The 15,461-nt window shown below is 37.0% G+C and overlaps 1 protein-coding gene across 6 annotated transcripts in view; it reads left to right on the top strand.

Moving 5' to 3' along the window:
• LOC128011778 (syntaphilin-like) overlaps positions 1 to 15,461 on the top strand; it is a 21,781-nt gene continuing 6,320 nt past the window's right edge. The window contains exons 1-6 of one of the 6 annotated variants that reach the window (XM_052594491.1): positions 1 to 217; positions 7,323 to 7,459; positions 8,108 to 8,182; positions 11,782 to 11,898; positions 12,528 to 12,635; positions 12,736 to 12,885. In XM_052594491.1, the coding sequence (XP_052450451.1) occupies positions 7,416 to 7,459; positions 8,108 to 8,182; positions 11,782 to 11,898; positions 12,528 to 12,635; positions 12,736 to 12,885 (494 nt within the window). In that variant the 5' untranslated portion in view covers positions 1 to 217; positions 7,323 to 7,415. Of the gene's footprint in view, positions 218 to 7,322; positions 8,183 to 11,781; positions 11,899 to 12,527; positions 12,636 to 12,735; positions 12,886 to 15,461 lie in introns of those variants that run through there. The other 5 variants (XM_052594494.1, XM_052594492.1, XM_052594495.1 and 2 more) reach the window with 5 other exon arrangements.

Consider the following 15,461-nt stretch of genomic DNA (forward strand, 5'->3'; position numbering starts at 1 on the left):
TGTCAACGTTCGTCTTCCCTCACGAGGCTCTCAAACCAACCTCATGCGCCAGAATCCCTCTCATCATCAGCAGCAGCACCGCCCCGTCGACTCGCCCTCCCGAGCAGCGGAGCACCGCTGTGGCGGAGTCCTTGACGGGGACGAGCACCCGCGTAAACACGACAAAACTGCTGTTTACATGAAGGCAAGCTGATTATCGCCGTAAGGCTGCAACCAGGTACATGTCAAATGTTTTGCATTGCAGTATGACGTGCGAATCGTGATGTATCTTTGTAGCGAAAGACTCCTTATGCATTTCCCTTGTGTAGGACAAACCAAGGACTGTGACGCGCCAGGTAAAGGGTTTATATGAAGTCTGAATGTACCGAACAAAACGATATATCACATTCGCAAGCTAAATGTTGTTTATTTGCACGCCGCGTTTCGCACACATTTTGTGTATCGGTCTTTCGATGTGCGCGCACAGCAGATGTTTCCCTGCAACGAGCATGCGTATAGTTGTTTTGGTATTGCGCTACCATACTCTTGTAATCTAGACCTGTGTTTTTATAACTTATTATTTGTCGTTCTGTAGCCCTGGGAATGCTTTATTGCTGATCTGGTTTCAGCACGTTTTGTGCTCTGTGAGTCGTGACAGGGACCGGGTAGTTGTAGGGCCTAGGGTGCTGTATGACCTTGCATCCCTGTAAGGACTTGAGGACTGCAGAGAAAGTGTGCTTAAAAGTGGATTTGTGAGGATCTGGAAAGATCATCATGTGTAGTCTTCATCACAATCAAGCAAGTTAACATTATTTTGAACATATTAAATCATGTTTAACTGTACAGTGTGTCATGGTGCATCACTAGTAGTAATCTCTCCGGTATTACAGCAATTATCACTTTCTCCTTTGTGCAGGTTGCTGTTTATTGCATGCAGACGTGCCATTGAGGCTTGCCTTGTGGTTGTGTAATGTGACCAACATGCCATCCCGTCTGTCTGTCTCACCACATACACACAAGCCAGGAAAGCCATTCACAACACTTGAGGAGTTTACGTTCTAGAATAGTGGCTGGATGACTGTCTCTATAGTGACTGCTCTACATCTTCTCAGCATGTAGGCCAATCTCCCAAAGCATTTCCTTAAACATTGGTTCAGCTACAATGAGCACACTTGATATCAATAACATATTTACATATGGCCTCCTGTAGTGATTCCATGCATTTTTGAATGAAAATGATCCATATTTCAAACATAACACTTCTCTCTCACTCCATCTAACTGACACGGAAGCTGTTCCGGCGAATAACATAGGACATCGGCAAACGCAGAGAACAAAACAAAATTCCGGTCATGAATTAAAAGTAAAAACCGAGGATTTGTAAAGAAAAATGTTGGAGGATTTCGATATAAGCCAAGAGGAGACTAGATTTACTTTGCTAAAGTGAGGAAACGTCACTTCTTTTGATCCTCTGAATAAACTACCGAGACTAGCATATTTCAGAGGCGTGCGCACAACAAATATGTCCGACGTCAACCGCCAGAACAGCTCCAACTTTAGGATGAGTAAATGACGACAGAATTTTTTATTTTGGATGAAATATCCCTTTCAGTTAATCCTAAACTGTTGTGGAATGACATTGATGTAGGCATTTGGATCTCTCTTATATCAAAAATCAAAATCACTTTATCTACATTCATTCTCTATATTGACATTAAGTATAGTGTCACTGGAAATGTTTAATATGTATTTCTTACTATTTGTAATGGTTTGTGAGGTAAATATAGTGTTGATTAATTGATAAATCTACTTTAGCTGATTGCACTGATTTCAACTACTCAAAGTTTTTGTTTGTGACATGACAGAGTTGCTGCATTGTTAATGCACTTCAGAGCATTCATGCTGCGTTTATCCGTCCACACTGGATACATTTAGCTCCATTCAATCCACTGACTGATCACTTCTCTCTAAGGACCCATGAGGATGGATGACATGATAAATGACTTCATAAGTACTTACTTCTGATCACTTTCTTACATATCTTAGTCTGGCTCCCAAAAGATTTAGGCAAACATAAGATGGGTTTACTCATTTTTATTAAGGGTGGGACCAGATTTTTTAAAGAAATAGTTCTGCAAGTAAACATTCTGATATTATTTAATTTAATGATAAGATTATTTAATGTAAATATGGGCCTACATTCTGCATTATTTATTCATTTTTTAATTCCAAACATATTTTCTTTCTTCTGTAACAACAACAACAACAAAAGATTTTGAAGACTCTACACAGGTATTTCCATACAAATATCATAGTGACCATGACTGTTAACCTAAGGATTTTGTTAATAAATTAAACTGATGAACTCAATAATGACTCAATGATTGAGTTAAATGTGAATTCAGTGTTGTTTTAGTGTTATTTGTACAATTATGATTTATTCTGAAATGTATTCTTATTTTTTATTTTTAAAAGGTTTTTATTTTATTTTTAGTAAGTTTTAGTAAGATTGAAAGATTGATATTTGCTTTAGTAATTTTTTTCATATATCAATTTTACATTTATTATTATGTAAAGGTACCGTAGAATGCAATGATACAATATTTTAAATTATTCTCTGATGTCACATTGGATAATAGTAGTAGCTTGAGTTAAGATACAGATGTAAATTTTTTAAAGGGGGGTGAAATGCTCATTTTCACTCAATATCCTGTTAATCTATAGAGTAAGTACTGCATCCTTCATAACTCCAAAAAGTCTTTAGTTTTATTATATTTATAAGAGAAAGATAGTCTATACCGCTGGAGGCGTGACGTTTGGGCGGAGCTAAAGAATCACGAGCGCCAGTAGGCTTTTGCGTTGAGAGCGTTTGGAAGCTGTGACATTACCTTGAGGAAAAAAACATCCAAAACAAACCATGGCTAACAGTCAGATTCAGCCGTATATTTATGATCCAGAATCAGATCCAGAGGCTGAAATTTAACAAGATCAGCAGCAGCAACGACTACAGCAGGACGTCCCTATGTGGTATGTATTGAAACTGTATATATTTGCTTAGTGGTTTTGGAAAATGATTAAGTTCCACTTTATGTCGTCTTTTTTTTTTCTTTAAAGGTGTACATGTGGGAAGTGCAGTTTGATGCCAACATCGCATGTTGTTTACTTGATGTGCTTACGCGCCGATAGCTAAGTTAACAACACAGAGATATTTGAAGCAGTTTTACTCACCGCCTGCGGTTCCAACACACGATCGTGACCCTTTTTCGTTGGGACTGCATTATCCTTAAGAAATAAACGATGTGCAAATCCAGCGTCAAACTGGGCCTTGTTTGTAAAACAAGCATCTTCGAAATGAAGGGAACAAACAAAAACACTTGCACAACTCCGTTGATGCTCTGTAAAAATAAACTCCATCCACTGCTGTTTTTTTTTTTTTTTTTTTTTTGGTCTGCTGTGCTTTGGTGACATTTCTGTCTCTCGCTCTGATCAGTGAATGTCTGTGCTGTGCTATATGGGAGCGCGCACTCTTCCGGCAGAAGTGCCTTAGGACCCATATAAGGAAATTCCGCTCCATCTAACGTCACACAGAGCCATACTCGAAAAAAACTTTATGAAACTTGTGACAAACCGGAAGAGGTTTTTTTGGAACAGAAATACTCCTTCAAACTTAATTTTTTTTTAACTTTGTCCATGTTTAGCATGGGAATCCAACTCTTTAACAGTGTAAAAAACTCAGTATGCATGAAATAGCATTTCACCCCCCCTTTAATTAACCATTGGTCTTCCATAGCATAGATTTAGATCATGATAAAGACAGGTAAAACCACACATATAGCACACCTCAATACCATAGAAAAAAATAACTATATGATTTTAGGTATTGTATGAAAAACAGTTTATTTATTTTTTTTTTTTGCCTTTTATAATATTTTTCTGTCGATACTGGAATGCGTGTGTAACTACAAATGCTATTTTACCTAATAAATACTCTAATAGTTTAGCTTCAAAAAGGCTACATGGCGAATATGGACACATTTGTCCTAATTGTCTAATAAGAGAAGTAAGCCCAACTCTACCTTGCGTTTCATTTTCAATTAATTTGTTTTGGCTTGTTTTTTGCTAAGCCCATATTATTATATACCCTACTTCAGTTATATTTTATCCATTAGAATGATATATTTTGAATTACTGTTCTGTTCTGGTACGGTTAAGTGAGAGGAACTAAAATATCATATAGGCCTAGTGTTCATAATGTTGTACATTATAACATTATTAGGATTGCCGTTATTATTTCTGAAAATGCGACTTATACGAAACTTAGTTATTAGTGTGCAGTACATGAAAATATGCGATTAATTGTGTATACAGTATGACATAAATTTCTAGGCCTACATTCTTCTTTTTTTCAGCAATGGAAGTTATTGAAAATGTTATTGCATGTTAGTAATTTTAATATTTTTAGCTATAGGCCTATACAACAAACCTACAGAGCTTCCAGTAGGTTATTTTACAGAACTGTAAACACGGGAATCTACTACTGCATGCAATAGTTGATGAACATTCAGTTTATATATTAAACTAAGCTATATATTGTTATATTGAACTTTGCGTTTTTCCATTGCAACTGAAGATGACTTTCAGAAACAATTGTTTTCCAAAATAACCCCCAGCACCTGCCCCCTCACTTTGTGCGCTCTGCCGCCGACCCTGGTTGTTCCTGTTTGCTAAACTCAAGCAGCTTTACACATAGACAGTAAAAGAAATGGACACAGTGACCCCATTGGAACTCAATTGAGATAAGTGAAGCCCATTTTTAGCGTTTTTTAGCACTTCCGTTTCTGACGCGCAGACTCAAACGAAGCTTGACGACGTCAGCAACCTGTCTGACAGATGTAAATCTTCTAGTAGCTGTGCGTGCAAACTGCCATCGTTAATCTTGCAGAGACAGTTAGCTTGAGCGGGGAGTTCTTTGTCGTGAGTGAGCAGGAGTAAATATTCTGATTAATTATTGTGTATAGTATTTTAAAATGTAACGCCAGTACGCCATATTAAGTTAATTGCCTGCGAGCTTCTCCTCTTGTCTGTACGGTAATGCGACAGAGAGACGAGTGGTTATGACGCAATAGTTAGCCTATTTTTTACAAAAACTGTTTCTACGGGGCCATAATGTAACATAGAAGGTAATGGAGCCCTTTATACATTGTCGTGTATCTTTAGAAATAAATAATGGACAAACGGAGTCTTTAAACGCCTCAGATGTAAAGTTATTTGCTGTCAAAGTGACGCCAAAATGAATGAATGAATTGCCCAGTCCCAAAATTAAAATTTCCTTTAATTAATATTACTCAGTACTTAAATGTATAATTACACTGTTACAAGGACACCTTAAAATAAAGTGTAACCTAGCTTTATTTCAGTTAATGAAAACTATGTTTTAATAGTTCTGTTATTAGTTAACAATGCCAGAATAATTACATAAATTTCAGTCTACTCCTCATTATATGGCTTCTGACATCTTATGGAGAATAAATTATACGGACTACTTTATAGTGCTTTTATATATATGTATATATATATATATATATGTTGTTTTTCCAGCTTGACATGATTTATGAGCAAGTGTTTCTGCAGTAATATATCTTGAATGTGGCCTGTGAGAGAGAAGAGACGTGCTGGGTCATAACAATCACTCATCTGCAGCTCTCTGCACATCTCATACGACAGCAGCCAGAGGTCATCCAGTGCTGTAGCAGGAGCATGACACAGCAGATTTCATCATCAAAATATATTACCTTAATTCTTCCTAATGCAAATACAATGTTCTTTTCTATGCAATTCATATTTTTATATTTGTATTTGTACTTGCTTTCACATATGTTTTTCAATAACTCCTTCTTCAGACATGTCTGCTTAATTTATGTGCCACACACAAAGTTAAGTTTATTAGTTCATTTTCCATTTGATCTGAATGATCTGAACTTGATACAAACTAGGCAGACGGTATAAAATTAGAAAGACTGAGACTGTAGTCTTCTGCATTAGTGCAAAGTTCAAACAGATAGGATGGATCTCACAGCTGCTCTCTACATTATGACTCACTCTGCGTCAGAGGGACACCACACTGTCCTGATACTGACTCAGCGACTGCACAGTTTCCACTAAAAAATATATTAGACCCCTGTTTATTTATTCACAATGTAGTTATTTATTAATAATATAATTTTGTATTGCTTTAATGAGCTTTCATCATTGTAATTTAGTTTTCTTTACTTTTTATTTCACTTACACTTAATTTTTCATCTTAATTATTTCTTATTTAATTATTTACTTTATTTCACTTAATGAAAATGCTTTTTACGTTTTTTGTTGACCATAATAACAGCGGTCTGTTGTGTTCATTTTCATCACCCAACAAACCCCAAGTGGTTGAAAGGTCATATCATTATGATAAAGGATTGAGTTGCTCATTATGAGGAGCATATTGCAGTGTATCATTGCTTATACTAAGCTGTGCCAGATCCTTTTTAATTATTTAGATCATTAATCCCTCTTTTCCCTCACCATGTGTCTCAGGATGCACAATGTAGTAGAAATCGCTGCTTTTTACCATTTCCTCTTTTGTCTGTTTCTCTCAAATTAAATATTCTAGCTGTATCAGGAATGAAGCTTCTGGGTAGATCATGATTTCACTGAGTAATCTGATTGTGAAAGTTAAAGCTCTGTTATTTCTGTTGTCTGGCCTCGCACCAACGCAGAGTCAGAGACCAACCAGTCTGTAGATATCAGCACAATGTTAAATATATTACAGCTCCGCAAGCAATGCTGCTGCCAGGCATGCTGAGTGTGAAGAGATCAGATAGATTAGATTAAATAAACAGATTCTTATGTTTCCTTTTGACTTTGATGGCATGATCTGCTTCACTTGATACTGTAAGAGAAAAATGCAAACATTAAGTTGACATCTTAAAGGGACAGTTCACTTAAAAGTGAAAACTTTTTAAAATCATTCACTCCTTGTTCTATGGAACATGAACAGAAAAATGCATTTTCAAAACACTACATTTAAAAAAAAAAAGTGTTTCTTTAATTTTCTGCAGACCAAAGAAAGTCATTTAGGTTTGGACTGACATGGAAGGTAGGAAAATGATTACATTTTTGGGTGAACTGTCACTTTAATAATATTACAGTGCTGCAACAAACCTGAAACATTCCTTTTTAGAATGTACCTCCTTAGGAACCTGCTGTTACGTAAATGAGATGAGGATTGATACATGATTTGATATAGAGAATCATTTCCTCAAGTCAAACTGACGACATTGTCTGTGTTCTTGTGTTTTATTCAGGCTGGCTGCAGCTGAGCTTTTCATGCTGTGTTGACAGCAAGGAAGACCGATCCAGCTGAAGAAGGAAAAAGGAAGGAGAGGACTGCTGACTCCATGTCTTCACCTTCGAATAAAAGATCTGGCTCTGGATCACGCAAGTACGGCACCGTTTGTCTCTCTTCAAATCAGACTTGCAGCTGCGTTGGTGCTTCACTGTAATATCTAACCCATCTAGCTGCTGTTTAACGCTCTTAATCACAGTATGATCTCTGCTGCAGTTTAACGACCTTTTGTGCTTCAAGTGCTTCGATAATCCTTTCTCTCTCTTTCCTGTGCTGCCGTCATTACTACTGTACATCCGCTGTTTAGCACTTTCAATTTCTCTCTCTGCTGTCAAGACCTTTTCACCCTACAAGTGCCAGATTGTATAAAAACTTTCTAAGGGGCCAGTTTAAAAGATTTCTAAGCACATTAATGTACTTGGATATTAAACACATACTCACAAATGTACACTAATGTTCAAAAGTTTGGGATCCGTATGATTAGTCTCTTATGCAAGGCTGCATTTATTTCATCAATATATTGTAATATTGTGAACAAAAATTATAACATTTTTAAATAACTGATTTCAAAATGTATTTATCCTTCAGAAATCAATATTTGTGCTTAATATGTTTTGGAAACTGTTAAAAATTTTAAGCCACGCCTGTGTGCAACTCATATATACTAGTAGTGGCGATGCGTTTTAATGGTAATATTGCAGTAGAGCCCAGCTCTGTGCGTCTGTCTCATCTCTGTTTCCTCAGATTCAACCTGCTGAAGGCCCTACAGCCTAAGCACCACTTGCAGCAAATGCTGTCGTCTCCCTCTGCGTCCCCTGTGTGAGACTCTGATTCAGTACCCTATAGTAGGGCATGGTCGTGTAGTTAACACTGCTGCACTGGGCATTCACACGCCAATTTAAAACCAGCCCATTACCTGCTACCACTGATGCTGATGTTGAGGATCTGAGAGGGCAGTTTACGCTGAACTCACCGGTCTTTGGCAGAAGCTCAGAGGAAGAGCAAATGGATCTGTAATCATCTGTAAATCTGTTCCACGAGAAGCCATTTTGGCTGTGATTGAAATGATGATCTGTGAGATCGACAGTGAATGTGATATTTTCACAGTGATTCTAATGCGTGTGTGGCAATGCTGTGCACATATTCACTACACATTACCCAACTTTCCCTCAATTGATCCATATCACTGAAAACATAATGGACGTAGCTGGTCTGTCCAACTACCCTGTCTGCTTTTCTCTCTCTTCCTTCTTTTCCTTGCTATCAGTATTGATAGCAGAGTCCTCTTTTTCTCTATCACTCCTCAAGCACGCTTTGTTTGTTTCAGGTCTTTCACTTTTTTATTTTCTTTGCTTTGCTCTCACCTTAACCATGACCTTGGCTTGCTTTCATGGTTAGGTAGTTCAGCAAACCTTTTATAGCCCACCAATGGTGGTCCTGGTGGACCGTAGTTATAGTGGCGTATCACTGTAAATGTGCTGTTTTGATTGGTACCTTGTTGTCAACTCAAGAGAATTATATTTAGACAATATTTAGAGTTATTTTAGTGTTATTTATATACTATTATATTATTTATTAATATTTTAGGTTGTATTTTTAAATTTCCAGTTTTCAATTTAATGTACAGTATTGTTCAAAATAATAGCAGTACAATGTGACTAACCAGAATAATCAAGGTTTTTCGTATATTTTTTTATTGCTACGTGGCAAACAAGTTACCAGTAGGTTCAGTAGATTCTCAGAAAACAAATGAGACCCAGCATTCATGATATGCACGCTCTTAAGGCTGTGCAATTGGGAAATTAGTTGAATTAGTTGAAAGGGGTGTGTTCAAAAAAATAGCAGTGTGGCATTCAATCACTGAGGTCATCAATTTTGTGAAGAAACAGGTGTGAATCAGGTGGCCCCTATTTAAGGATGAAGCCAACACTTGTTGAACATGCATTTGAAAGCTGAGGAAAATGGGTCGTTCAAGACATTGTTCAGAAGAACAGCGTACTTTGATTAAAAAGTTGATTAGAGAGGGGAAAACCTATAAAGAGGTGCAAAAAATGATAGGCTGTTCAGCTAAAATGATCTCCAATGCCTTAAAATGGAGAGCAAAACCAGAGAGACGTGGAAGAAAACGGAAGACAACCATCAAAATGGATAGAAGAATAACCAGAATGGCAAAGGCTCAGCCAATGATTACCTCCAGGATGATCAAAGACAGTCTGGAGTTACCTGTAAGTACTGTGACAGTTAGAAGACGTCTGTGTGAAGCTAATCTATTTTCAAGAATCCCCCGCAAAGTCCCTCTGTTAAAAAAAAGGCATGAGCAGAAGAGGTTACAATTTGCCAAAGAACACATCAACTGGCCTAAAGAGAAATGGAGGAACATTTTGTGGACTGATGAGAGTAAAATTGTTCTTTTTGGGTCCAAGGGCCACAGGCAGTTTGTGAGACGACCCCCAAACTCTGAATTCAAGCCACAGTACACAGTGAAGACAGTGAAGCATGGAGGTGCAAGCATCATGATATGGGCATGTTTCTCCTACTATGGTGTTGGGCCTATTTATCGCATACCAGGGATCATGGATCAGTTTGCATATGTTAAAATACTTGAAGAGGTCATGTTGCCCTATGCTGAAGAGGACATGCCCTTGAAATGGTTGTTTCAACAAGACAATGACCCAAAACACACTAGTAAACGGGCAAAGTCTTGGTTCCAAACCAACAAAATTAATGTTATGGAGTGGCCAGCCCAATCTCCAGACCTTAATCCAATTGAGAACTTGTGGGGTGATATCAAAAATGCTGTTTCTGAAGCAAAACCAAGAAATGTGAATGAATTGTGGAATGTTGTTAAAGAATCATGGAGTGGAATAACAGCTGAGAGGTGCCACAAGTTGGTTGACTCCATGCCACACAGATGTCAAGCAGTTTTAAAAAACTGTGGTCATACAACTAAATATTAGTTTAGTGATTCACAGGATTGCTAAATCCCAGAAAAAAAAATGTTTGTACAAAATAGTTTTGAGTTTGTACAGTCAAAGGTAGACACTGCTATTTTTTTGAACACACCCCTTTCAACTAATTGCCCAATTGCACAGCCTTAAGAGTGTGCATATCATGAATGCTGGGTCTTGTTTGTTTTCTGACAATCTACTGAACCTACTGGTAACTTGTTTGCCACGTAGCAATAAAAAATATACTAAAAACCTTGATTATTCTGGTTAGTCACATTGTACTGCTATTATTTTGAACAAAACTGTAGGTTTTAGCCATGTTTATGTGTGTATCCTTTTTATTAGTTATTATTGACAATTATGATGTTTTGTTTAGCTTATAATAGATTTTTATTTTATTTTTAGTAATTTTAGTACTTCAACTTCAGTGGTCAGCTGATATAAGGATTTTAGAGGTTGCTGCTGATACTGATTTACTCAAAACTCACTCACAAAACTGAAATAAAAATGATCAGTCAGGATTCAGACTTATCTATCATGCCTGTAAAAACAGCACTCTGCACCACCTAAAGTGCTTGCTTTCAGCGCTGCTAACCCAAGATTTAATTTTCCCTAAAGAGAATGTTTCTGGGAGATTAAAGAGTCATTTTGCTCTAAGATACCCAATGATCTATTGCTCCTAGAATTTGACTGGCGATTGTGTATTATTTTGCCTCTTATGAATTTGGTAGGTTATGTGAGGTCAGCATACAGAATGAAATTGCATGTTCAGAAGATCTTGAAATCAGTTAGTTAGAATCTCTTTCGCTTACATAAAAGAGGCTTTTAATGCCAGCAAGGATGATGGAAACAGTCTAATTCTGTCAAAAGTAATTTAGTAAGCCTCATATGTCCAGCATGATTTTTTTATTCTTTTAAGTGTTGCAAAGTTGCTCTGATCCTTCCCAGCCCTGTGCTAGTGTTTCTGACAACCAGAATTAGTAAGAAGCTCCTTTCTATCTTTCTCTCTGTTCTCCCCCGACTGCTGACTTAATCAATTAGTCAGACAATCTGTCAAGTAATCTGTTAGATCTGCAACCTTGTGTCCAGAGTTTCATGATCGTAATGAAACAAGCTTTATTGAGTCAAGTTCATTTCAATCGGATGTTTGACTCAAAGGTTGCATACTTTAACCAAATATTGTGTAAATAGCAATCATTCAAAATTTTACATCAGGAATTTCAGTGACCGGTGTTTACATAATTTTCAGGAAATTGGAAAAAAAAAATTGTGGATACAAATAGAGCATAATGACAGATGATAAAATTTTTGTAGCACAACTGCTTCTACCAGATTCATCCCATATTTATAAACAAGTTTACAAGAAAATGTCCACAGAAACATTCATTTGAAACTTTATACAATAGAGGTTAAGGTGACCGTTAGGTGTGTGCTGTCTTGTGTAATGATTCTTTTTTGTTTGTGGGTCAGTTTTGACTATTGCAGGTTTATAGAGCTAGACTACACACCCATGGAGTCAGGCATTATGGTCTCTATGAGACAGAGCAGAGGATTTCTGACACCAAAGTCCCCGGAACGCCACTGTCGGTCAGCACGCCATCATCCCTTCTGTTACATTCTTTTTTTCTTTCTCTTCTTTTCTTCATTTTTCTTTGTTCTCTATGTGGCATTCTGTCAGCATGGATTTCAAACTCTTCAACCACAGCACAATGTCCCTATAAAATCGAACTTTATGATTTTACTGGGGGTTTAAAGCTCGAATTGCATATGTGTGTCACAGTTGAAGATAATTTCATGTCTGTGGTGTGCAAAGTGACCTCTCATTAGATGGCTCTGCTGTTCATTTCTGCTTGTTCAGCTGCCAGTTTGTTTCTCATATTTGATTCATGATGAAAACGTATCATGATTTGTCATCTGTGCACATAATTCAACTGTTTGTATTACGTTGCAGTTTGTGCTTGCAGTTTTATGTGAGCTGGGTGTCTTTTTTTCTTTACATATAAAAGGTGTTCTCCCCTAGTTGACTGTAAGTATAGAGAGGCATGTTAGTCAATTTGTACCATAAGTACGCATGTTTGATTTTGTGTTTCATGGAATTGTACTTTTCGTTTGTTCATGTTAGTGTGTGTATGTGCATTCTGTTTATTCCTCATCCTGCGTCCTCCTAAGTGGCCTTGAACGTGACACTCAGAAATTGTGATTCTGTTATGCTACAGACGGAGTCAAGCACCTGTCAGTAACCGTGATCCATATGGAAATGCCTCTCTCAGCAGCAGTAGCAATTCAGGGTCATGCAAGGGTAGTGATGGAAGCCCAACCCATAGGTGAGACACAACTCATCCATAGACCAGTGATGCATTTCTCCTTTCTCTTCTTTCTTGTTTGTTTATATGTAATATATACCACTTTTCTCATCCATATCAGGCGTCACATAAAATACACCTCCTGCAATGATAACCATGGTATCCGGCCCCCTCCACCTGAGCAATACCTTACCCCACTGCAACAGAAAGAGGTGTGTATCAGACACCTCAGAGCACGGCTCAAAGAAACCATCGAAAGACTGCAGAACAGGTAAAGCATGACTCATTTATAAAATGAGGGCCCATGCACTTATGACCTCATCAGTCTGAAGAAATTACTTTGATCTTTAAGCAGCTTTGAGCAGCAGTTAATTAAAGTTATTCCTTTATTTTGGAATTATGCAAATTTGTACTTAGTTGATTTCTAGACCGTGTAACAATTATCTATCAAGGCACTAACTGCTGAATATTAGCATTTAGACTGTGTAATTTGTCATTTATTTCCCTGTTTTTAAGGAATATAATCTAAATATTTATAACTTTTCTAAACTGTTTATTTTAAAGGCAGCCTCCATTTGTCTAATAGCAAGGAAATTGTAATGTGCTTTTAAAGCTATTTTGTGTAATGCTCTGAAGTAGGGATGCACGATAATATCGGCACAACATCGGTATCGGCCGATAAAAGCTTAAAATGACCATTATCGGTATCGGCCGATATGAATATTTCTGCCGATGAGCCAAACCGATATTCTCCAAGTGAAATAATTGACCTGTTTTTCAGATGTGAATGTCTGTCTACATTTGTAAAATAATAAATTTATGGTAGAATCAGTACAGAAAAGATACATGGATAAATGGCATACTTTTACAAATGTGTAGTTATCTCAAAAACTATTAATGCTAGAGAGATGCGGGTTTTTTTGCCGTCTTCCTCAGATTCCGCTGAAAACAGCGGTGTCCAGTTTGTATATTAAACACTTCCCTTATTGCGCAATACCACTGCGTAAACAGGCCAATGAAAAAGATTGTGCTAGGCAGATTCAACACGCAACAGCCAATGGAAAAATTTGCGCTGGGAGGAGTCTTTTTTTAACCCAATCAGAGGAAGGTTATGTCTTCTAGCGATTCAGAGGACTCTGTAGTAGCTCTGCTGTAGCCTTGTAAAAGCTGGCTGGACTAAAGTAAAAGACATGTAATCAATAAGCGTTCAGAGAATCCGCATCAGGGTGGAGAAAGCAGAACGCGATCGGAGTGTTACAGAGAGCGATCGGAGTTTTAGCGAGTACAAAGAGCTAAATTCGAGCGATCGGAGAATCAGCATCACGTGGAGAAAGCAGAAAGTGATCGGAGTGTTAGCGAGCACAAAGAGATAAATTCGAGAGAGATACAGCATTATTACAGAATTGTTTTATCAAAATGGCAAGCAGTAAAAGATTTACGGCAGAACAAGCTCTGGAACAATTACTGGAAAGGCCTGGAGAGGCCTTGCTTTGCTCACTGGCATGTCTAGGACTGTTTTTTAAAAAAGTTAATTATTTAATTGTTCTTTACACATTTGATTAAACAATAACACATTTCTGTCAAGCAAAGAGTTTGAAAAAATATATTTTCTTTGTTCAAAAACTGTTCTATATTGTGTGTTTTTCAGTAATAAATGACAAAAATCTAATTTTCGTTTTTGAAATTCTCTAGTTTATTGTAAAATTTTTCACTCATACTTCCTTTATATAAACATATTGCATGCATGCTTATGGTAGCTTAGGGTCTTCTGAATCCATAGATACCAAACACATGGTGTTCCATCTCCTTTACATATGATTTATAAGCCCAAATATAAAAATAGAGAAAACAGACCAAAAAGGGCTTAGTCCCAAAAATAAAAAAAACGCCTAGGACTGTTTGTAAATAAAGTTAATTATTTAATTGATCTTTACACATTTGATTGAACATTAACCCATTTCTGTCAAGCAAAGAGTTTGAAAAATATATTTTTGGGTCAAAAACTTTTAACTATTGTTGTGTGAGGTAGGATTTTCAGTAATAAATGACAAAAATCTCATTTTCGTCTTTGAAATTCTCTAGTTTATTGTACAATTTTTCACTCATACTTCCTTTATAGACATATTGCATGCATGCTTATGGTAGCTTAGGGTCTTCTGAATCCATTGATACCAAATACATGGTGGTCCATCCTCATTACATATGGTTTATAAGCCGAAATGTAAAAATAGAGAAAACGGACCAAAAAGGGCTTAGTCCCCTAAGGGTTAAAGTTTAAATATATCAGTATATATTTGTATATATATCGATATCGGTATCGGCATCGGCCAAAATTATTTTGAAAATATCGGCATATCGAATATCGGCCAAAATCCAATATCGTGCATCCCTACTCTGAAGAGAGCTATTGGTCAGCATTTACATTTATCACAATGGCAGTTGTTTGCCTGTTCCTGTACATGTTTGCTTACTGCACTCAGTTTTGGGCACACTACTTTTTAAGTCAATTACCAGGGCCATTAAAGCCATGTGACTAAATATTCTAGGCACATTCCCCTTCTCCCACTGATCAAACGAATAGAAGATATTTCCCCAAACTCAGACAGCTGTTGAAACCATTGTGTTACTATATTGGGCAGCTCTAACTTAAACTGTCACCATGTTCAAGGAAAGTTACATTTTCAAAGAAAGTAAACTATCAGTCAATGCTATATAGTTGGCAAATCACACTGTACTGGGATAGAAACAAGTATTAAGTGAAAACATTTGACACAGCAGTTTTAATTTTGGTCTTTCACCCACCAGTCACTTCTTGACATTCCTTCCTTGCTTCATCTTTTGACAACC

Source organism: Carassius gibelio, chromosome B23 (assembly GCF_023724105.1).
Source record: "Carassius gibelio isolate Cgi1373 ecotype wild population from Czech Republic chromosome B23, carGib1.2-hapl.c, whole genome shotgun sequence".
Classification (NCBI taxonomy): Eukaryota; Metazoa; Chordata; class Actinopteri; order Cypriniformes; family Cyprinidae; genus Carassius; species Carassius gibelio.